The sequence below is a fragment of the Oncorhynchus mykiss genome, chromosome 17 (assembly GCF_013265735.2).
Source record: "Oncorhynchus mykiss isolate Arlee chromosome 17, USDA_OmykA_1.1, whole genome shotgun sequence".
In the NCBI taxonomy this organism is placed as follows: Eukaryota; Metazoa; Chordata; class Actinopteri; order Salmoniformes; family Salmonidae; genus Oncorhynchus; species Oncorhynchus mykiss.
In genome coordinates this window covers 21,067,599-21,092,255 of record NC_048581.1, presented here as the reverse complement: position 1 = coordinate 21,092,255, position 24,657 = coordinate 21,067,599, and the positions used below count along the sequence as shown (strand labels likewise).

The 24,657-nt window shown below is 43.2% G+C and overlaps 1 protein-coding gene across 2 annotated transcripts; it reads right to left on the bottom strand.

Annotated features, from left to right (window-relative positions):
* Positions 1-13,848: 13,848 nt before the first annotated feature.
* LOC118940355 (filaggrin-2-like) lies at positions 13,849-24,341 on the bottom strand. 2 transcript variants are annotated; one of them, XM_036949329.1, is made up of 2 exons: positions 24,062-24,341; positions 13,849-17,533 (listed from the first exon to the last, which is right to left on the bottom strand). In XM_036949329.1, the coding sequence occupies exon 2, from the start codon at positions 17,238-17,240 to the stop codon at positions 15,585-15,587; it is 1,656 nt and encodes a 551-aa protein (XP_036805224.1). In that variant the 5' UTR covers positions 17,241-17,533; positions 24,062-24,341; the 3' UTR covers positions 13,849-15,584. The 2 variants fall into 2 exon arrangements, with proteins under 2 accessions (XP_036805224.1, XP_036805225.1); XM_036949330.1 differs by having other exon boundaries at positions 24,250-24,330.
* Positions 24,342-24,657: the final 316 nt, after the last annotated feature.

The window sequence follows — 24,657 nt, the reverse complement described above, 5'->3', positions numbered from 1 at the left end:
CAAAATGTGTAGAATTGTAGGAAATTAGCTTAAAACTGCAACTTTTTCTCTCCGCCTCCTGACAAAATGTGTAGATTTGCAGGAAATTGGCTGTAAAACAGCACCATTTTCTCTCAGCTTCATGGAAAAATTTGTAGAATAGCAGTATATAACCGCAAATTTCTCACTCTGCCCAATGGCAAAATGTGTTGAAATGCAGGAAGTTTTGGGAGTTGGGGGGCCCTCTAGCGGTAGATGCCCCGGGGCCCCAAATACGTTAGTCCAGCCCTGGTTACTACTAGAACTTCAACACATAAGACATAAGCTTCTGCTGGCTAATAGGCTGACTTATACTGAAGGCCTACATGTACTTAGGCTTTTGGAGATAACATTGCATAACCTCATGGAGTCCATCACTGTCAACAGGCTGACACTACTTAGACACATGACTATTAGCACCCACTTACACTGACTGGTCTTACTGTAGGTTACCGTTGGCTAATAGATGGAGCCAAATCCAATTTGATTTGCCGCTTAAACATATTTTGCAGATGTTATCCCCAGTGCAGCGAAATGCTTATGTTTCTAGCTCCAACAGTGAAGTAAATACCAAACAATACAATACACACAAATTACCCAAATCAAAATGAAGAAATATCAGAATGAGCAATATATCAGAGTCCAGAATATATCAGAGTCCAGAATATATCAGAGTCCAGAATATATCAGAGTCCAGAATATATCAGAGTCCAGAATATATCAGAGTCCAGAATAAATGCCGGTGTGTATATACTGTATGGACAGTATATGAATAGAAAATATGTGTACAGCATTAGTTATATAGGATGAGCCTTCACTAGAATACAGTATAGAAATCACTGTGTAAGCCAGTGGGTAAACCTTATTAAAGTGACCAGTGTTAATGACTGCAGTGCCTTCAGAAAGTATTCACACTCTTTTTCCATATTTTGTTGTGTTACAAAGTGGGATTAAAATGGATTTCATTTACATTTTTTCGTCAACGATTTACACACAATACTCTGTCAAAGTCAAAGTAAAATTCTAACATTTGTAAAATAAAAGGTGAACAATAAAACACTGATATACTGTATCTTGGTTAGACAAGTATTCAACCCCCTGTGTCAATACATGTTAAAATCACCTTTGGCAGTGATTACAGCTGTGAGTCTTTCCGGGTAAGTCTCTAAGATTTTTACACACCTGGATTGTGCAACATTTGCCTTTTTATTATTTTCAAAATTCTTCAAACTCTGTCAAAGTGGTTGTTGGTCATTGCTAGACAACCATTTTCAGGTCTTGCCATAGATTTTCATTGCAGATTTAAGTCAAAACTGTATCTCGGACACTCAGGAACATTCACTGTCTTCTTGGTAACCAACTCCAGTCAAGATTTGGTCTTGTGTTTTAGGCGATTGTCCTGCTGTAAGGTGAATTATTCTCCCAGTGTCTGGTGGAAAGCAGACTGATCCAGGTTTATGCCTGTGCTTACCTACATTCTGTTAAAAAAAAATATCCAGAAAAACTCCTCAGTCCTTAACGATTACAAGCATACTCATAACATGATGCAGCTAACACTATGCTTGAAACTACAGTAAATCACCAAAATGATGTGGACGCCTCGTCAAATTAGTGGATTCGGCTATTTCAGCCACTCCCATTGCTGACAGGTGTATACAATCAAGCACACAGCCATGCAATCTCCAAAGACAAACATTGGTAGTAGAATGGCCGTACTGAAGAGTTCAGCGAATTTCAATGTGGCACTGCCATAGGATGCCACCTTTTCCAACAAGTCCGTTTGTCACATTTCTGCCCTGCTAGAGCTGCCCCGGTCAACTGTAAGTGCTGTTAATGTGAAGTGGAAATGTCTAGGAGCAACAACAGCTCAGCCGCGACATGGTAGGCCACACAAGCTCGCAGAATGGGCCCGCTGAGTGCTGAAGCGTGTAGCGTGTAGCGTCTAGAAATGGTCCTCGCTTGCAACACTAACTACAGAATTCCAAACAGCCCTGGAAGCAACATCGGCATAATAACTGTTCATCAGGAGCTTCATGAAATGGGTTTCCATGGCCGAGTAGTCGCACACAAACCTAAGATCGCAATGCGCAATTCCAAGCATGACGCAGCAGTCTTTAAGGTGCAGGGTGGAGTACTGGGTGGTTGCTGAGTAAGTTCAGGGCAGGTTACTGGGCAGAGGCCGGCTAGTGGTGACTATTTAACAGGCCTGGAGATAGAAGCTGTTTTTCAGTCTCTCTCTCCCAGCTTTGATGCACCTGTACTGTCTCCGCCTTCTAGGTTGTGCAGGGTGAACAGGCAGTGGTTTGGGTGGCTGAGGTCCTTGATGATCTTCTTGGCCTCCCTGTGACAACAGGTGCTGTAGATTGGGGGTTCCCAAACTGTTTCACTCAGGTCCACCTTCCAGCATTGGGGAACATCCCGCCTCTGCGCACGTGCATTTCTATCGGCACAAGCACTGTTCATGACACAAACTGTTCACAACCCTCTTATTGGTAGAAATAACATTCTGCAGGTTTATAGCTTATTTCCTGCAATTCTACACATTTTGTTGTGGGGCGCACAATTTTTTTGCTGTTTATAAGCTATTTTTTTTGCAATTCTATACATTTCGCCATGTTTGTGTGACTCAAACATTACAACAAAATGTGTGGGATAAAAAATCTAGCTAAAACATGATAGCTGACTTGGGCTAGTTGATCTGGACATTTCTGACAAGTTATAAATAGCTATCTATGGTATGCAATGGCTGACAGTTTGGGAACCACTGCTGTAGATATCCTGAAGCTAGTGTTCCCCTGGTTATACGTTGGGCTGACCGCACCACCCTCTGGAGAGCTCTGCGGTTGCGGACTGACAAATTGGCATACCAGGCGGTGCTACAGCCCGACAGGATGCTCTCAATGGTGCATCTGTAGAAGTTTGTGAGTTTCCTAGGGGGTCCTAGACAGTGTGGTAAAGAAGGCGCAACAGTTCCTCTTACCACACTGCCTGTGTGGATGGACAATTTCAGGTTGTCAGTGATGTGCATACTGAGGAACTTGAAGCTTTTCACCCTCCACTGCGGCCCTGTCAATGTGGATAGGGTGTACTTTCTCTGCTGTCTCTTGTAATCCATGTTCAGCTCTTTTAGTTTAGTTTACTTTTAGGGAAAGGTTATTTTCCTGGCCCTCACCTCCTCCCTGTAGGCTTTCTTGTCGTTGTGGTAATCTGACGTACCACTGTAATGTCATCTGCAAACTTGATGATTGAGTTGGAGACGTGCATGGCCACGCAGTCATGGGTGAACAGGGAGTACAGGAGGGGGCTGAGCACACACCCTTGTGGGGCCCCCGTGTTGAGGATCAGCATAGCGGAGGTGTTGTTTCCTACCTTCACCACCTCGAAGTCCAGGTCCCAGTGAGATAGGGCGGGGTTCAGACCCAGGGCCCTGAGCTTAGGGATGAGCTTGAAGGGGACTATGGTGTTGAACGCTGAGCTGTAGTCATTGAACAGCATTCTTGCACACTGTAGATATTCCTCTTGTCCAGATTTAATAGGGCAGTGCGATGGCATCATCCTTGGGATCTGTTTGGGCGGCATGAAAATTGTAGTAGGTCTAGGGTGTAGGGTAATGTGGAGGTGATATGATCCTTAACTAGCCTCTTAAAGCACTTCATGATGACCGAAGTGAGTACTACGGGACGATAGTCATTTAGTTCAGTTACCTTTGCTTTCTTGGATACAGGAACAATGGTGGACATCTTGAAGCAGGTAGGGACAACTGATTGGGATAGGGAGAGATTGAATATGTCCGCAACACTCCAGCGGGCTGGTCTGCACATGCTCTGAGGATGCGGCTTGGGACGCCATCTGGGCCGGCGACGTTGTGAGGGTTAACACGCTTCAATTTCAGAAGTTACAGTACGTTCCTGTCTTCACACTAGCATGCCACTTAAAATGCATGCAGCAGCATGCCCAATACATTGCTTCATTCAAATGAATATGCTAGTGTAGATATTGGAATGGGGTCATACTGTTACTGTACATACAAATATACTGTATATAGGCCAATGGAAATGCAATACATTACAGACCTAAATACATATTTATATCTACACATTACAATTGTGTAATACATAACTACAGCAGATATGTGGGTTATTATTGACAATATACAGCAGATTGAGTCATATGGGCATATATAGTGACTGTACAAAACATTAAGAGCATGACATAGACTGACCAGGTGAATCCAGGAGAAAGCTCATTGATGTCACTTGTTAAATCCACTTCAATCAGTGTAGATGAAGGGGAGGAAACCAGCCCTTTTGCACTGTTTCGCTATGGTTTTAGTCATCAATCTAGCAAGAGGGCAATATTTTATTAAAGAATTAGTGTCCCCCCTTGGCTTTCAACTGGGATTGTTTGTCTCAGAAAAAAAACACTTTTCAACCCATATGATCTAGTACACAATAAAAGTACCATAAAGCATAGAAATATGATGATATGATATTAGAAAAACATTGTGAATGAATAAGCCTTTTCATCCTTTATAATATGTCCATATATAGTTCTAATCTGTTTTAAAACATCTACATCTACCTTGTTTATTACTTTACCAAACACACATCACATTAGTGATAGTCAAATTCTATCAAATTTGTGAAAGTCTAAATCAACATTTGGGCCATTTAAACAGCGTTCTTTCCTCCTATAGACAAGAGGAGAAGGGCTATGTAAATGTCTCGATTTTGTCGTTCTGCCGCCGACATAAAGCAATTGTTTGACTTCCACACAAAATTACTTATTTACTTATTTTAAGTTTAAGGAAGTTCGTAGGTGGCATTGTTTCTCGTAGAGCTATGAAAGACTGCTCTGCCATGTCTGTGCTGTCAAGCTGGATAAATGTTTATCTAAGGATCACCCCTTTGAAGTAACATTGCAGTGAAGTGATAGAAATGGATGTAATGATGTAGTCGGCCACCAGAGGGAGGCAAATACAAGTTTATTAGACAGGGGACGTTTACATGGTCCTTGGAAGGTATGGATTGCTGTGTTCTGACTTATAAAATGGTGGGAAATCAATCAAATAAGTAATGTAAACATATACACTACCATTCAAAAGTTTGGCGTCACTTAGAAATGTCCTTGTTTTTAACAGAAAAGCACATTAATGGAATATCTACATAGGCGTACAGACGGCCATTATCAGCAACCATCACTCCTGTGTTCCAATGGTACGTTGTGTTAGCTGATCCAAGTTTATCATTTTAAAAGGCTAATTGATCATTAGAAAACCCTTTTGCAATTATGTTAGCACAGCTGAAAATTGTTGTTCTGATTAAAGAAGCAATGAAACTGGCCTTCGTTAGACTAGTTGAGTATCTGGAGCATTAGCATTTGTGGGTTTGATTACAGGCTCAAAATGGCCAGAAACAAATAACTTTCTTCTGAAACTCGTCAGTCTATTCTTGTTCTGTGAAATGAAGGCTATTCCATAGGAGAATTTGCCAAGAAACTGAAGATCTCGTACAACGCTGTGTACTACTCCCTTCACAGAACAGCGCAAACAGGCTCTAACCAGAATAGAAAGGGGAGTGGGAGGCCCCGGTGCACAACTGAGCAAGGGGACAAGTACAATAGAATGTCTAATTTGAGAAACAGACGCTTCACAAGTCCTCAACTGGCAGCTTCATTAAATAGTACCCGCAGAACACCAGTCTCACCGTCAACAGTGAAGAGGAAACTCCAGGATGCTGGCCTTCTAGGCAGATGCAAAGAAAAAGCCATATCTCAGACTGGCCAATAAAAAGAAAATACTTAGATGGGCAAAAGAACACAGACACTGGACAGAGGAACTCTGCCTAGAAGGCCAGCATCCCGGAGTCGCCTCTTCACTGTTGACGTTGAGACTGGTGTTCTTACTGTTTTGTACACTCAGTGTATATGCCAGGGCTCTCCAACCCTGTTCCTGGAGAGCTACCATCCTGTAGGTTTTCACTCCAACCCAAATCTAGCACACATGATTATAATAATTAGCTGGTTGAAAAGCTGAATCAGGTTAGTTACAACTGGGGTTGAAGAGAACCTACAGGAGGTTAACTCTCCAGGAACAGGATTGGAGAACCTGGTATAGGCCAACGGATATGGTACAAACATATAATAGTAATATGTTCCAAAAACGTAAAAACACAGATCAATGTTTGGAATGAGATAGCTGGGTCATTCTCTATACACTTTCCTGCTGTAGTGACAGAGTAGAACATACAGTTGATTGGCAGTCCTAGAGGCAGTAGGCATGGAATGGGCATAGTGTGAGTATCATGTGTTGGATCTGTAAATGCCAACATACCTAGGATGGTGTTAGTGCCTCTCCATGACATACTACACACACACACACACACACACACACACACACACACACACACACACACACACACACACACACACACACACACACACACACACACACACACACACACACACACACACACACACACACACACACACACACACACACACACACAGCCCAGCAGTTAGCCCAGTGGCCTACTTCCTATTCCCCTAGTTCTATTTTTGCAGACTCTGGTTCTGCCACCTGCTGTCCTTTTTGATCCCACTCCCACATTAAGTTGAAAGTGTTAGAGTCAAAATGATTTTTAGTCTGGCGTGCTGCTTTTAGTGTTTCCACATTATGTCCATAGTGTCACAGCAAATTATTTCCTCTCCATCTCCGATAAAATGTAAGGCCTGATGAGGGTTGCCTGGTTAAAGTCTTTCTTCCCTCCCTACTCCTCCCTCTTTTCTCCCCCTCTTCCCCCTTTCTTTCCCTTAATGTAATAGACATCCGTGGAGATCTGTCGACTGTAAGGTCAATTTAGGATCTGAAGGAGTGTTTGTGTGTGAAGGGCCAAGATTGACCTACATTTCACTGAGCACTTCGATCCCCCCCTCCTCCTCCCTCTCCCTTCATATCCCCTTGCCCCTCCCTCCCCCAAGGCCTTACCCTCCTTAATGCTTTTATGAGACGCTATCTCTCTACCCCTCTCTCTCCCTCTCTCCCTCTCTCTCTCTCCCGCTTCCTCTCTCTTTCCCTATCTCTCTCTGTCCCTCGACTTACCGCTACCGCTACCTCTCTTTCTCTCTCTCTTCCTCTACTGTACCTCTCTACCCCTCTCTCTCCCTCTCTCTCCCTCTCTCTATTTCCCTTTCCATCTCCCTCTCTCCCTTAGTTTCCTTCATTCTCTCTTTCTGTTTCTCCTTCTCTGTCTCTCTCTCTCTCTCCTCCTTTCTATCAGTATTGGTTGTGGTAAGGCTTATACTGGCTGTTTTCATACATCTACTCACACTAACACCCCCAGACACACACCTACACTCTTAGAAAAAAGGGTTACAAAAGGGTTTGTTAGCTAATAGGAGAACCGTTTTTGGTTCCAGTTAGAACCCGCTTTGGTTCCAACCCTCTGTGTAAAGGCTTCTACATGGAACCAAAAATGGTTCTTCAAAGGGTTATCCTACGGGATAGCCTAAGAACCATTTTTAGGTTCTAGGTAGCACCTTCTTTCTAAGAGTGTAGCCATCTAACCTAACTGTTACAGAGAACTGTTTGGGGAGATGGGTGGTGCTAGGCAGCAGACAGGGGTAAGCTGAACTGCTCAGCAGTCAGGCATGTAGCCAAGCATGTTAGAGAGGCATGTCTCTATTTCTACACAACAACAACCCCAACCCTCCCTGACCCACATCTACACTACACCAAGAGTTTGTCCCAAATGCCCCCCGATTCCCTTTCCAATACACTACTTTTGACCAGGACCTGATGTTTTAATACTGAAGCGTATGTGCTACAATTAGAAAATAAAGCTTTTACAAAAGTTAGTAGATTGGAAATTAGCAGGATGTGGAACTAAGCAACTAAGGGTTTCGGGATGTTTTAACTTGTTGTAAATCATACAATTTATAAAAGTTGAACGTTTGCCAGCAAGGAATGGTACTACAAATGAATTCACTCATTCTGGCTCAGTATACAAAACAGTTCCACAGTGTTCCTCTCCTATCACTGTAAAGTTTGTTTCCTATCCGTTTGATTGAATAATTGAGTCATGTTGACATGTCCCTCTCTCTAACCAGTAGAACCATTAGGACCCAGGAGGAAATGACTAGCAACATGTCCCCCGCCTCAGCCTCTGCTGCGATAGTCTATGTGCTGGGGGGCTAAGGTCAGTCTGTCCTATCAGATGTAATTCTCCTGTCTTATCTGGTGTCCTGTGTGAATTTAATTATGGTCCCTCTACTTCTCCCATCTCTCTCTCTCTCCCCTCCTGGAGGACCTGAGCCCTAGGACCATGCCTGGCCTGACGACTCTTGGCTGTCCCCGTCCCCAGTCCTCTTGGCTGTCCCCGTCCCCAGTCCTCTTGGCTGTCACCGTCCCCAGTTAGTAGTCGTGCTACTAACCCAGTTTCTGCTGTTCTGCCTGCAGCTATGGAACCCTGACCTGTTTACCAGACGTGCTACCTTGTCCCGGAACTGCTGTTTTTGAACCCCCTCCGTCCCTCCCTACCGCACCTGCTGTCTCGACCTCTGAATGCTTGGCTATGAAAATCCACCTGACATTTCCTCCTGAGGTGCTGACCTGTTGCACCCTCTATAACCACTATGATTATTACTGGTTGTACTCTTATAATCTCCACCCGGCACAGCCAGAAGAGGACTGGTCACCCCTCAGAGCCTGGTTCCTCTCTAGGTTTCTTCCTAGGTTCCTGCATTTCTAGGGAGTTTTCTACATCTGCATTGCTTGCTCTTTGGGGTTTTAGGCTGGGTTTCTGTATAAGCACTTTGTGACATCTGCTGATGCAAAAAGGGCTTTATAAATACATTTGATTGATTAATTGATTGATTGATTAATTGATGACCTGACAGCCTGATGACCTGACAGCCTAATGACCTGACAGCCAGATGAGAGTGGAAAAGGTTGTTTGTGGAAAGAAGTAACTATTGCGTAACATACACCCGTCACATGTAAGATGAGGCAGTGGCAAAGATTGTTGATTTGAGAGAACACGCTTTGGTTTAGATTAGAAGGAGGGAAATATGAGAGATAGAACAGAGTACAGAATTTACTTGTGGTTGATTTACTTTACTGCATTGAGTCACACCCAGACAACATGTAGAAACCCAAGATGCATATGCACTCACAAACTCCCTCACCCCCTCCATACTCACTCACTCACCAACATACAGTGTTAACACTCTGTGTTTTTCCTCCCTGCCTCCCTCCCTCCCTCCTCATTCCATCCCTCCCTCCCCTCTGACCTACATCCAGCATCAGAGTGGTGGTTATGTAACTCTGGGTTGTGTTATTCACGACAGGCTCAGACCCAGACCCAGACCCATTGCATTGGCTTCACTTCGCCGAGGGGTGGATCTCTATACACTCTGCAGTCACTCACACACACACACACACACACACACACACACACACACACACACACACACACACACACACACACACACACACACAACCTACAGTCAGCTACACTGTGTTCTACGGTATTAAACTGTATTTCCAGACAGGAAGTTGGGTAGACCGGGAGCCCAGAAACCACACCAGGGCCACTAATGCTATATTATAGGCTACTGTACACCTGTGTGTGTGTGTGTGTGTGTGTATGTGTATGTGTGTGTGTGTGTGTGTGTGTGTGTGTGTGTGAGTGAGTGTGTGTGCGTGTGCGTGTGCGTGTGTGTATGTGTATGTGTATGTGTATGTGTATGTGTATGTGTGTGTGTGTGTGTGTGTGCGTGTGCATGTGTACGTGTGTGTGTGTGTGTGTGTGTGTGTGTGTGTGTGTGTGTGTGTGTGTGTGAGAGAGAGTATAATAGAATAGCAGAATAGAATCTTCCTTGATGAAAGAAAACAGTGTTCTAGTGCTGCGTATCCCAGGGTAACAGGGCGGGACACTGGTAGGCCTATTACCTTATTTCCTGCTACTGGTCATGGCAAACATTTCAAATCCCACCTGTGGCTGTTCTACACAGGTTACTGTTTTTTGCCATGAATCTTGTTCTGGAGGCAGCTCTGCAGAGTGGTCACTAGCTGGCACAGCCACAAAATCTGATTTTAAATCTAACCGTAACCACACTGTTAACCCTAATGCCTAACCCTAACTTTAAATTAAGACCAAAAAGCAAAAAATAATCAGTTGCAAAGTCAAAATTGTCTATCTAATGGGAAATTGCTCGGTTCTTACTCCAGGACAAGACTCACGACAATAAACGTCAACCTGCCTGTTCTACAATGATGACATGTCTTTGCACCAAAATGGTGGCACTCCTTACAACCTTTTGCCCCTAGCCTCAAACCGCTCAAATGTCTTTCCTTCAAGCCTAATCAAAATGTGCACACAAAACATGCACAAGCTTATCAGATGGTATCAGTGTGAACATCAAAGACTCCCACATTTTGTTTTGCTTTTACTTCAGCTGAAGTTACGTCAGTAACAATAGCAGGAAGTCAACAAGGTCTGTGGCCTCTAGCATTAGGTAGTTTCACCCATAGTGATTTGTCTATGTACAATGTGAGGAGGCTGCGTTTAATAGGGGTTGAGTCACTGATGTGTGTGCGTGTGCGTGCATGTGCGCGTACGTGTGCGCGCGTGCGTGCGCGTGCGGGTGCGTTGATGAGTTTGTCCGAGTTGACACTGCAGAGGCATGTGACGTAACCTCCCTCCCTCCCTCTCCACTCACTCTGAATTCCCCTTCTCTTCCCTCAACCCTCATCCTCCTCTCTGCCCCTCCCTAATGACCTACTTTTCCATTGAGCTGCTTTCGCAAGCTTCTGCATACTACAGCTTTAGAAAAAAAAGGGTTGAAAAAAAGAGGGGGAGCGATGGGGGGGAAAGAGGGAGAGAGAAGGGAAGTGAACCGGTAGAGTCTATCTATACTTACATACACAAAGCACTGCGGTTTTCTACGGAATGTCACCATGAGCACGTCCCAAACGGCACTCTATTTCCTATATAGTGCACTCCTTTTGACCAGAAATATATGGACTATATAGGGAATATGATACCATTTGGGACAAAGCCTTGCTATGACTGACTGGCTGCCGTGGCAACGTCTATAAGCCCAGCCAGAGGGGAAATGTACAAGCTAGGATGGAGCCCATAGCTGTCTGGTAACTAATCACCAGCAACAGGGTGTCTGTGTTCCTGAACTGATGCACAGAACACCATTATGTCTTAATCTCTCTACTATATCTATAGATTCACTGATAGAAGATGGAGGAAGACGGAGGGATGTTATTCTTTTTATTACAGGAAATGAATGGTTAATGATTGTGGTGGTTAGTCAATGACTTGCATTTACATGTTTGCTTATTACGTAATGATTTGATTATTGTAATTATGTTCAAGGCTTGTTATAGAATGTAATATGTAATACACCTTTTAGGGTATATATTACCATATTCCCAATAGATTGATTCTAAATTGACTTGTGAATGGCACTTGGACTGTTTCATTTATATTATTTCAGGTAATGAATGATGAACAGCAGAACCTATAAATACGAGCTGGTCACTGTTATTCTCATCATGTAAGAATACTTTGAAATGTTACCACCGCAACAAAGTGACTTGTGGCTTTTGACAATGTTTGATTGATATTATTGTACATCATTTACTGATGACTTACTCATAATTGCTAACAGTCTATTTATAACGTTTATCACGTAACCATGCTGTGAAATATCATCTTGTTCCTGACATCCCAGTGAAAGGAAGCGCTTGTGCTATTTCTTACATCGACAGCATGTTCCAACTGAGGTGCCAACCGACTCAAATTCCTCTAGAGGCATTTTCTTCTTCCAAGCTGTTATATAATTTGTTATCCGCGTCGTGGTGGGATGCATTCTGGGACGGATCCCAGTCGGTCACGTAAAAGCCGTTACTGTTTCAGAGCTAGTGACCCTTAACGATCGTATACAAGAAATCTAATCATGATGTAACAGGGGGCAAAAAATCTACACCTACCCTATATACTGTACAGTATATACACGACATATACCACATACACCACATATGTATGTATGCAGTACATTATATAGGGTGTATGTGTATAAGTAGGTGTAGATATATAGGACTTTACTAGACATATTAGTTTTTATCAAGAGACATACCTTGTACAACCTGACCTGAGACCAATGAGTTTACAGTAATAACTCCTGATTACAGGGCTCTGTGGACAGTCTCATTCTGTAGATGTATTTCTTTACAAAGAGACACAGCTTTATATTATAGCTGATGCAGTGATTATAAATATAAACTGTGACAAATTAGTTTATTCTCTCATGAGATTGATTGTGTGGACATTTCCATAACAGCCTAAACCTACTGTAAAAATATATATTATGTAACTTTGTAAGATGTGTGAATTACATGTAGTAGCCCTTTCCTGCAGTCAAATGACCTTAGTGGCGTCATGGGTGGAATGTTATTCATATTTTTCATAGTTCATAAACATTATTTTTTAAACGCAGCCGAAAATCCGGTGTTTCTATGTCAAACGGTTTTTGTCATGTTTCAGTCTTCTGTGATATGTAATATTGGGATGCAAACTCCAAATGTAATACATTTCAACTGTGTGTCTGACATGGTACAGGTGTCTTCTTGTTTTTGAGCCCATAACCATGTGTGTGAGGTGTGTACTTTTGTTTCAAGAAAAGAAACACCATGTGTGACCCTGATTTAACCCAATGCAGTAAAAGGTTCATCTATTTAGAGACAAGCTTTATACTATTTCCAAATGAGTTTACATGGATATTTCCATAACAGGAAGCCTGGGCCTATAGTGTACAACATTATAACTGTGTTAGGCATATTAGTTTATCAAGAGACAGATGACACACTGTAGCCACACTATTATATAAACTGAACCCAAAAGTTTTCCGCAAAATGTTGAGGAGCAAAAGCCTCTCACCCATTATGTGATTACTGACTAGAGTGTGAGAGTGTGTAGTAGCTTAGTGTGTGTTTATTTGTTGTACTCAGGACTCTGCTGCCCGGCGGCTTGTGTGTGTGTGTCCGTTGGTGGAGTTTAGAGTTTATGACATGACTAAGTAGGTCACCACGGTTACGTCATGGATGTTAGATTCCGGTGCCCTAACTGGCATGGCCGTTGGGACACAGTGTGTGTGTGTGTGTATGTGTGTATGTGTGTGTGTGTGTGTGTGTGTGTGTGTGTGTGTGTGTGTGTGTGTGTGTGTGTGTTTGTGTATTTCTGGCCGTTGGGACACAGTGTGCTTGTGTGTCACACTGATGCTCCTCACATTACTATTAATCCTCTTTGCCAGGAAAGTTGGGAGGGAGGAAGGAGAGGAAAGAAGGAGAGGAGATGGGGAACACTAGAATACTGAAGCTATTTGTGTTTGTATCTGTGTAGATTTTGACGGCCTCGTTTTAAAAGTTTCGTTCGGTACAGTACTGGACGAAGGGAGGAAGGGACAGAGGAGAAGAGGGGAGGAACACTAAAATACTGAAGTTATTTATGTTGCAGCGTTGTAGCTGTGTTTATAGGAGTACAGGACAGAGTCGTAATGATCAGTGTGTTCTGTGCTAAGATGTGTCCTGTAATAGATCATATTTTGGGGAGTTTTCTACATGTTTATGTTTTATATGTCATATAATGTATGTCTACTTTTAAACTGCATAAGTCATCTGCCAACTTGATTGAAATATATTTTTTCCCCCTCAATTTCACCGGTGTTCCATTTATGACCATTTTATCATGTGTGTGAATTATGTTTCACCATTAGACCAGAAAGAGCGCAACAAAAGTTAAAGAAAATCACACGAAATAATACTTTTAATTTATGTTTTTTTCAACATCCTTTTATTTTTCAAGGTTTTCAATCTTTCAACAATCAGAATGAGTTGTTGTCATTATAACCATTGCATTACCCATTTCTGGAAAATCATTTTCCTTAACCATCCGGCAAACCACAAACGTTGAACAATATCACAGAGTACAAATGTCAAGGGATCAGGACATGGGTAAAATACATACATTACAGCATCACAATCAGGAAGATACAAGGGGACGGAAAAAACACACAATAACCCCCCAAAAGAACTGAATCAAATAGAAAATAATAATAAAATAATAATAATAACAGTATCCAAGAGAGATAGAGAACTATACATTTATACAGAACGGCCAGTAGGCAGGCACGTGGATGTGAGACGTTTAACTAGTACAGCCTGTATGATCCACAGCTGATAAAGCAACTCAATGTAAAGGCCAAGATTGGGGATTGGTTCTTTTGACCTATGAAAAGTAGAGGCACCTTTGAGTGAGAAGAGAGTCGTTTCCCCCATTGCTTCTCAAGTGCAATTACTACTTGATTCCTATGATCAGTAAGTCTAATGAATTGAGAATTTGTTGAGCTCTGGATTGCAATGTGCTTTTGTATTCATGGTTTTACCGTTCAAAAAGTGTAGTGTGTAGTCTTGTGATATGTTCGTAACTGGCCTTAACAGGGGCTTTCTGTGTGTGTGTGTGTGTGTGTGTGTAAGAGGTCAGTAAAAGGTCAATTGACGGTAGGTTGCTCCAGGCATTTCCTAGTGACATGGAATCTAAAAGAAAGAGTTTCTTGCAGCGGTGGTTCATACAGACATTTTTTAAGAAAACAACTTGAGGCATTTCATTGACATTGAGAACGGACTGTACAAAAACTTTCTCACAAGGACAAACTGATAGCTTTTCTTTTTCCACTTCCATTTCTCCTTGTTATTTTTTGTTGTTTTTCATTTTTTTCTCTGTAAAATATATTTAAATATATGTACATTTTCTATATCACAGTTATTTACAATCCAAGTGCTTGAAAAATGATTGGGTTTCCTATTCTGCATAAAGCAGGGATAGGTGTTTAGGGAGTAACGGAAACTGGTACAGCTGTTTTGTTGGTGGGGAGGAAGAATGGAACTCATTGTCAGGGGGGTTGGACGTGTTTCTTTGGTCATGGGAATGTTCCCAGAATGCCTTACCACCCACAAAGCAATTGGCCACTTGAGAGTTCAAACCAGAGCCTGAAAACAGCCTTCCATTTCAACGTTCATTCTAACCTTCCATTGTGATGTGATGTTTGTCTTTTCCCGAAGGAAAGAAAATGTGAGTTCCATCCATTCCATTCCCCTCATTCTTTTCACTCCACCACATTTGCTGAACCAATAAGTGATCTATTATTATCATTGTTCATGGATTGGATAAATGGATGGAGTGAGGGAAGGGTCCATATAAAAACATGGTGACACAGTGAACCAAGTCTTTTGAATCTGTCAGTGGTGATTGTGAACATCACTTTGACTGTCCTTGTTATTATTATCATCATCATCGAAGAGGAGTGTCTGTTGGCATAGTGGTAGGTGAAAAGGAGCGAGACACCTGATGATGAAGCAAAGCTGAGGTTGGTTGTTGGTCGCAGTATCTCAAAGAGTCTTTGGTGCTCCCTTATTCACACCTCTTATTCTTCCTCCCTGCGCTGCATCCCTTTTTGCATTCCTTCCACACCTCCTCTCTTTCTCTTGCTTCCCACTGCTAGCAGAATTCTGACTCGTTCCCTGCCTCTTTGTTTTCCCCATTGCTATGGCCGCCATGTTGGTGGTTGCTAGGCAGGGCCAGGTAGGGATGCTGGGGATGAGAGGGCGGGGGGGATGTGGAGGAGGTGGGGCTTCTGTTTGGCACCTCCCCCTGATTGGACAGCGCTCTGTATTTCAGGCGGAGCTTGTGGGGCAGGTAGGTGGCCTGATCGTCTCCACTCTGACTCTGTGGCACCGACATCTGTGATGTCGCCCTCTGGTTGTAGCTTCCGACCTCGGAAGAGGAAGATGACGGTGACTCGTCATCGGTAGTGGAACCACCTTCTTTGTCTGAGCTCCTTTGATCACCATCACTGGACGAAGTGTCTTTCCCAGAGTGGGACTCTGTGTAGAAGCCCTCTCCGGCCCTGGGGCCGCCCTCGTAAGTGAGCACTGGGGGCTCCTCCTCATCCAGGGTACTGAGATAGGCGTTGTTGATGTGGTGCTGGTTGGAGGAGTGGCTTGACTTGTTGCCTTCTTCTCTACTGTGGTGGAGGAGCTCTGGTGCGATTCCTTCCTTGTGGCCGCCATCTTGGGTCTGATAAGGGCTGTACTGGCTTCTCTGTGTCTCCTGATGTCTTTGCTGCTCCTCACGGGCTCGGTACCTTTGGACTTCCTCTGTGATGGTCTCTGTGTTCTCGGACTGTCTGCTTTGTTGGACCTGCGACTGTTGTTGTTCCATGTCCTCTGCTTGCCTCTGGTTCTGGCTCTCCATATAGGAGGAGCTGGGGGAGCGGTACATCTGGATCACACTCCTCTGGGCTGGGGCCGCTACCTGCTGGGGTGCTGGGCTGGCAGACTCCTGGCGGTAGTTGTTCTGGTGGTTGTGGTGGAAGTCCATGGCACAGTCAGCCTCTTGGGACCTGTGTTGGTGGCCACCGTTGAAGGAGATCCCACTGGGGAGACCAGCATCCATGTCAGTGTCGTTGGACTCCATCTTGATCTCATAGCCCATGGGCTCAGGGCTGGAAGAGTCGTCAGACATGCACCCGTCGGAGAGGGATCCTCTTGGGGAGTATTTTGGGAGTGGGGTGTGGCGTTCCCCTCTGGTGGACTGTTCTGCTTCGGACGAGTCGGAGTTCAGCAGAGTGTTACCACAGGCACTGGAGTACCCGCTACTGGAGAAGTAGGGGTTACCAGCACTGGACTGTCCGTTTCCGCTGTTGGAGAGCTGCTGGCTCTTCTCCATGTAGGAAGCAGTGCTGATGAGGCCGAAGCGAAGCTTCAGCTGCAGGAGTTCCGTCTTCAGACGGCTGTTCTCATCATTCAGCGCCATCACACGGTTCTCCAGCACCATGTCGTTCATCCTCCTCTTCTCTCTGGAACGCTTGGCCGCCTCGTTGTTCTTGCGCCGCTTCTCCCAGTAGGAGGCGTCCTTCTTTTCGTCGGAGATGAACTCCCGTTTGCGACGGCTGGACATGCTGTTCTTTGAGCCGCCTTTGGTCTGGCGGCGCGGGACATCATCGTCACCGGGTCTGGGAGACAGTGGCGGGAGGCTCTCGCTGTAGTTAGAGTATGTGTCTATGTCCAGGTCGTTGTTGTTGTTGGGAGATGCAAAGTGAAGATTCAGGCTTTCCATTGTTGAGTCCTTTTGACCAGATTGGTGATCTGGCATTAAGGCCAAATGGGGGTAAGGGAGAGGACGAAAGTTCGCTGGAGAGATAACTTATTTGTATTAACTTTCTCTTTTAAGTCGCAGGATCTGTGAAAAACTCAGGGTGAGGTATTTGTGCTTCTCTAAGGCTGAACCTCATTGGTTAAATTACGTGACAAAGTTTTGTGAAATGTGAGTTTCAAAGTAGGTTCTTCTGTAATCCTTGAAGTCTCTAGGATGCAGAAGTGAAGTAGGTCAGTTGGTCTACTGGAAGACTTTTTCTTGTAGGCTGGGATCGCTCACGAGGAAACACACTATAGAAAGAGAGAGAATAAGAGAGAGAACATTCATTAGTTACCATAAATACTATGCCTTCCCACTGTGACATACATTAGGCATTCAATGTATTTCAATGTTACTGTACAGTGGTGATGATCGAGACAGAACATACAGTCCTAGAAACTCATAATGTGATTAGTTCAGGGTATTCTTGAGTTCACATGACTTCATAACTGCGAATCTGACACTTGATCCAAACTGCAATGGATCTGCCATCACTCATACACTGGCATGTCACCATTTGCTTGTGCCCAGAAAGTATACGAGCTACTATGACATAATCATAACATTATGTAAGAAAATGTTTCATCTTGGATTTGAATCTGAACATTCCTTTTGATCACCTTTCACAATCCCTCATACTCAAAAGGACTTTCCTTTGCTAGACGTAACCCTTATTGGAGTTCTGTGGAGGAGAAGGCGGGGTATTGAGGTGGGCCAGCCTGGGGGTATACAGAGAGGGAGGGTGAGTAAGGCAGCAGCACGACCGGTACCCTTTCCACTCCACTCACAGGGATATAGGTCAACTCTGCTCAGAGGCTGCTAGGCGGCAGGTAGCCTAGAGCATTGGGCCAGTAACCGAAAGGTTGCTGGATTGAATCCCCGAGCTAACAAGGTAAAAATCTGTCGTTCTGCCCCTGAACAAGGCAGTTAACCCACTGTTAACCCGGTAGACCGTCATTGCAAGTAAGAATTTGTTCTTAACTGACTTGCCAAGTTAAATAAAGGTTAAATAAAATAAAACAAATAGGCGGGTTGTGTGGGTAAGGGAGGTTCTGAGCTGCAGTGTCTAAAGTGCTCTCTGTACAGTGTTGTGTAACAGCGCTGCACCAGACAGTCACATAAGAGGGCCAGTCTGACCTAGTGCCAGGGCTGCGGTTACTGAGCGACGGGCATTCAGGGAGGGAGAAAGGGAAGGAGCGCAAACCATCTATGTATCGACCTCTAATAATGTCCCTCTATAACCTTTATCAGTTGCCAGGCGGGATATTTTTTAAATGTAGCTATGAGGTCACACTGGTCTCTTATGGCACAATTGTCTACAATAATCCATCAAAGAGGTCAACTCAAAGAATCACTAACTTGTGACTTATTGCTGTGTCATAACAGTGGGCTGATGTCCTGAAGCTGACATATGACTTGTTATTCAACTGGCTGTGATTCCCCAACGGCACCAGAGGAGAGAGCCAAGGTCTCTTTTCCTTTATAAAATGCCAGCTAGAGAGCCTGCCAGGTATTACACAACCACAGTTAGTTAGTATGTATCGAGTGCATTCTGTGCCCCTACCGACGGGAAACATTGCTCAACATCCCCTTTTCTCACAAGTCACCAACATCGGTCGGTGGTGTTGCTAAATAAGCAGTTCAGTTGACTCATCGAGATGTTACATAACGTAAATGCGCTAATTCTAGATCTGTTGCGCTGACGATTCAGAGACATTAATTATGCATCACTTAACAGGGCAGTGTGTCCTATCTAGATGTTCTATTTCTCCACTAGAAAAACAGATCTGCGAGGATTCAACGTAATAATCTATCTAGGTCATTACTGTGCTACAATTACTAGTTCATTATTTTTTCTGAAGCAACTCCCTGAGCCAACAAGACTGCATCAGTCAAAACATTGACAGAGTCCGTTGCCGTTTGTGATTCTGATAACAGATCAAACAGAGCGCTGAGGTAATCATGAATGCCTGTTCTGATTGGTTGCTGTCTTATTGATTCAAATTTTAGTCAAACAGGAAAACCTGTAGATCAGTAACAGAAGCTTTTGGTCAGATATTGTTATCTTATCTCTTTTTCTATAGATTCAAAATTGTTTCTAATGTTAGGTATTTAATCTGTTAATTTCTGGTCTTTGCTACCACTATCAGGCTACCACCACTATATCTAACAATAGCTCAAGTAAGACTAAATAAGGTTTGGTTTTATTTTTGGGATCTGATCTAAAGCTGTCTCTACTCCGTCTGTCACTGACACACTAACTGAACTCAGCCCAAGTAGAGTACTTTCTAGCCACTTCATTTGGCTATAGAGCTTGTCTGGGTTACACAAGCTGACCTAGTCTCAACCTTGTCATAACAACCTGACCTAGTATCAACCTCATCATAACAACCTGACCTAGTCTCAACCTCATCATAACAACCTGACCTAGTCTCAACCTTGTCATAACAACCTGACCTAGTCTCAACCTCCTCATAACAACCTGACCTAGTCTCAACCTCATCATAACAACCTGACCTGGTATCAACCTTGTCATAACAACCTGACCTAGTCTCAACTTCATAACAATATAGATCTAGTCTCAACCTCATCATAACAACTTGACCTAGCTTCAACCTCATCATAACAATCTAGAGTATGACCATTTTATGACATAATAATACTAGTTTACAGTATATCTTTCTCACAGTGGCAGCTCCCTTCCTCCTTTCTTCATTTGCATAATATTTTTAGTGGTTACACCTTCCAGGACACTTTTCTCTGTCTTTTTTTCACAGTGGGAGACAGCCAAATAGGAATTCCCTCATATTTTGCTCTGCTGTCTTTCTTTCCCCCAAAGAATCACCACAGCCACCACATGAGCCATCTCTTTCTCTGTCTCGGTTTTGGTTTTCGCCCAGACACAATACTAGAGGGTGTAGTATGTTTTAGAAACAAAGTAGCGAGGGAAAACAGAAAACTAGAATGTCAGGAATGTCACAATGTTTCCACTCATCGATCAAAAGAAGGGAGAGAGAGAGAGAGAGCGCCATTGCGTGTCCCACTGACCTAAAAACGGAGCGCTGCGCATTTTCCTCTACCTCATTGATATGGTACTGGTACTCCCTGTATATAGCTTCATTCTTGTGTATTTGATTCCTTGTGTTTTTTTATTACTCTGCATCGTTGGGAAATGGCTCATAAGTAAGCATTTCATGGTAAAGTTCTATCCGGCGCACGTGACAAATGAATGTGATTTGATTTAAAAAAGAGCTTGCTCTCTGCCTTTGACTGCGTGCCATAAAATAGGTAAATAGAGCTGGAGAGGGAGGAAAATGGATAGGGGGGAGGGATTACAGAGCGCTCTAAAAATAGAGTGATAGAGAAGGGGTATTGGGGAGGAAGGCTGACGAGAAGGGCTTAGATGAATTCAATTGGTGGACACGACATTAAAGGAATTTTACAGACACTGCGGTACGTTGTAAAAAACATTTAAAAAAAAACTTGAATAGCCTACGTCAGCAGCGCAAAATCGGATTATAAAACCCCTGGTGATTGATACGCAACACGAATTCCTGGATACTCTATTTGACACCGGGAGAGGTCTCTATGCTACTCTATCTCTATGCAGACGATAAATAGCATGCATTAGAGACTTTAAAAAAAAGCATTGACGTCAGAAGGCACACACCCATGTTCCATGTCAAAATCAGACATAACATATTTCATAGAGCTGTGAGGACCGGGCTGATGTGCTACTGTTCTGAATGTCATTGTGACAAGTTTACAAAGCAGAGCTTGCCTAATGCTGAAATATTAGCCACACCTACAGGTCACACACTGGAGGTCAGAGTGAGTACATTTTAGAGGTTGAATTCTCTCTGTAATATTGAGGTAAATACTGGATGCTATAGCCAAATTATCATTCCAAAGGGATAATACAAAGAAAAAAGCATTGAAGATTTTCAAAAGCCAGAATCTCCCTTGCTTCCCACACAATTATCAAGCTGTAGGAATGACTCACTCACAGCTAGGATTTCACCACCAGCGAGTTTAGCTGGGGGGAGATGTTAAAGACGGATGGGAAATGTTAGCACAGCCAAAGCCGTTCTCAGGCGTTTCACCATCACCTTTGACCCCCCAAAGGCAAGACTGAGTAATGTAAAGCATCCCTTTTCCCCTCCATCTCCAAGACATGATGAGCCACCCACATAAATGGACATGTGGTGGAGAGGCCGGTCAGGGTGCCTCCATTTTAGCTTCTGGCTTTGTCTTCTAAGAAAAGGCACCTAGAATCTAGGGAGACATTCCAGGTCAACTCTGAGTTCTATATAAGCATGTCGTCCTCTCTGTCACATGGGCTTGGGGACTAAGCTACCTCCCTTCTTTTCCATCTGCAACTAGGGAAATGCACTTTATTTATGTTAAATTATTCTTATCAATGTTCTTATCAATGTCCATTTAGGATTTACTTATCATCATTTGAATGGGCCAATACGTTCCAACTGACCAATATAGATGGCACCAAACCTGTGCCAAACATCTCTAATCCCTCTACAACTTCCTACCCATAAAGATCTGTAATACTGCAACATGGACTTCTGCTCTCCATTCACTTGCAATAAAATGAGGATATTGTTTGCTAGGTGTAAGTCCAAGCATCCTTCAAGGTTATAGCCTAGATTAAAGTACCCTAAAAGTGACTTCACTATCGGGCAGCCAAAGTGTTCAGCTGCTTCAGATTCCACAGAGGCTAAATCTAAGAGTGGCAGGAGTCAACTAAGTACTACGAGCCCCCAACACGTTTGCCTTCTAGTATTTTTATATATGGCCAGCTTGTACCAGGCAGGGACACACTTAATCAGAATTCGCTCAAAGAGGCTGTGTGGCAAAGCCAAAGAAACGCCCTCCTGATTATGTTTCATGTCACAGTGAACCGAGTTGCAGACCAAAATGTATCTCTAAGTCTTTCCACACATCCTGCTTTCCTCCAGTCTGAGTTAGACTGGTTTGACCAATATTCACATTGGGAAAGAAAGGCTGTTCTGTAAACAGACCAACTGGCAGCAGCCTAAAAGGCTCAGTGACTGCTGCTCTGCCGACGGAGGGGTTTCCCTCTATTGCATCATGTCCTGGAGTTGGACAACTCAACACACACAAGCCCTGTTTTTGGTTATTATCTTAATTATGCAATAGAGCTCGTCCCATTAAGATCCCATGGGAACAAGCAACTTTATAGACTGGCGGAAAATACCGGAATTATACCACCTGGTATAATTGGTGTAATTACACCTAAATGGGATTTGAGTGTTTTGTTTGAGTACAGATTTTGCAAGAAATATATAAATAGCAAATATAGTTGTACTGACTGGTGGATGACTGTAACGCATTCTGCTTAGGCTATGGGAAATCATCCACAGGCTAGTGTTAAACATTAAACATATGGCCGGTGAAAACCTCAGGGCACAAGTCTCGATTGGAAACACCTGCTTTTACTTTGCAACAGGTCAATTAAATACAAATACCTCTAGATTTAAAAAAAAAATGAAAAAAAATGAAAAAAGAAATACATGTGATATTCCTAATTGTTAAATATCAAGGCACATGCTTGCAGATCTTTGTCTATGAATTAATTCTGCAAACTTTCCCCCAGCCCTCATGAAAGACCATGATTCTATTCATTCTCCTCCTCTCATTCTACTGCGTAGCTTACTAGTGCATAGCTATTATGTCATATGCCATACCACCCCTCAGCCCCCCTCAAAATAACTCTATGGACTGCTTATAGATGTGTAATAACATGATTATAACTATCCTTTGTGCCAAAATTCCATGACATCTAGTTTTGAGCAAATATTTATCATATAAAATGACTAATGGCATAGAATGGATGCAAACGCAAGACTTATACCTAGTAATCGCTCTTGTTCCAAGTTCCAGAGAAAAGCTACACGTGACGGCCGAACATCCTCGACAGGCACATGGAATGTCTGAGGGTCTGACTTACAACACGACAAAAGGAGGTCACCGATAGGAACGAAATCAATAATGACGAACTTGCCTGCACCAATAGACAATTTATTGCACTGAAATAAAAAATAATGTTCTATTCGTTTTCAGTATACTTTGCCTATAATTAACCTACCTGTATATTATTAGACTTATCAAGGCTATTAATGACAACTTCATAAATAAAATATAGGACACACACCTGCTATTTAGATTTAGCAACATGTCAATAAAACAAATATTTTTAAGTAAAGAAAAAAAAACATGTTTTAAACTACAATAACTCCAGACAATGTTCTTCACAGCAAGAGGCCACCCCCCAAAGCGGTTTGATTTTCCAATCTATTGCACAGTGGATTTACTACCCATCCATTGAACAAATACCATGAGGGAAAAAACGCCCGACCTGACATTGAGCGCATTGAGCAATGTGAATCGGCTTCTCTTTACAACAACATCCACCACTTTACAATACAGTGCCTTGATTAAAGCTGAGAATGTTCTTGATAAATATACAGTATGAATGAATAATTGGGAAAGGGAACTGGTTTAAAATAAACCACAATGACTACAAATAAGTCAAAGTCACACATACAGTGGCTGTCTACCGGTAGGGGCGAGTCGCCCGCATGTGAACAATACCCATACCTAAAAGCATAATGAGAATCTGAATCCGCAACAGTGTTGCACTTTTAAACAAATATACAATTCTAAATAATTTGTTATCCAGCATTCAAACCAATCGAACATTTCCGCACATAATTAAGCACATCAATAGGACTCCAACGCACCTTTTACGAACAAGTGACGTGTCTCCAGCAAAAAAAATGCACAATGCCGGACACAAAGCAATCGCTTTCCGCAGTTGAAGTTGGCTCGTATCCTCTATTTCTTTCAACAGAAATGGTCAAATAGCTAGATGCTTCATTTGTCTGAGAGAATAAAAAAAGCGCTCGGGAGCAGCTCTAGCTCCTCTTACTTGCTCTGAGGTCAGTCTGTCTGGTTGTAGTTTACTAGAAGCAGTGTCTCCCCCTTTTGCATTGAGTCCCGACTGTTATGTTGGGCGCTTGCTCCAGTTTCTCTCCCTCTCCCCTCTAGAATGTGTGTTAGTGGGTCAGTGGTTGCGTAACAGCTCATAGGCTGCCTCGTCACGTCTTTTTTTGTTGGCGCGCGCGCTCCCTGTTTGCCCCTACGGTACTGATACCTATTGCTTCGACCTGATGAAACACAATTTGGCAGGACCGGGCCACCGGACCAGTAGTATCTGACTAGCGCCAGACAGAATCAGAATGAGATTTCGGTCAAAAATTTGGTTAGGTTGCCCAAAGGGCGAGGTGAAGACAAATAGCCTAAAGCTTGATTAGCCTACCTGTGTGTGTGTATGTAC

Coding starts and splice junctions, on each gene's coding strand:
- LOC118940355 (XM_036949329.1), bottom strand. CDS start 17,240: ATGCCAGATCACCAATCTGGTCAAAAGGACTCAACAATGGAAAGCCTG.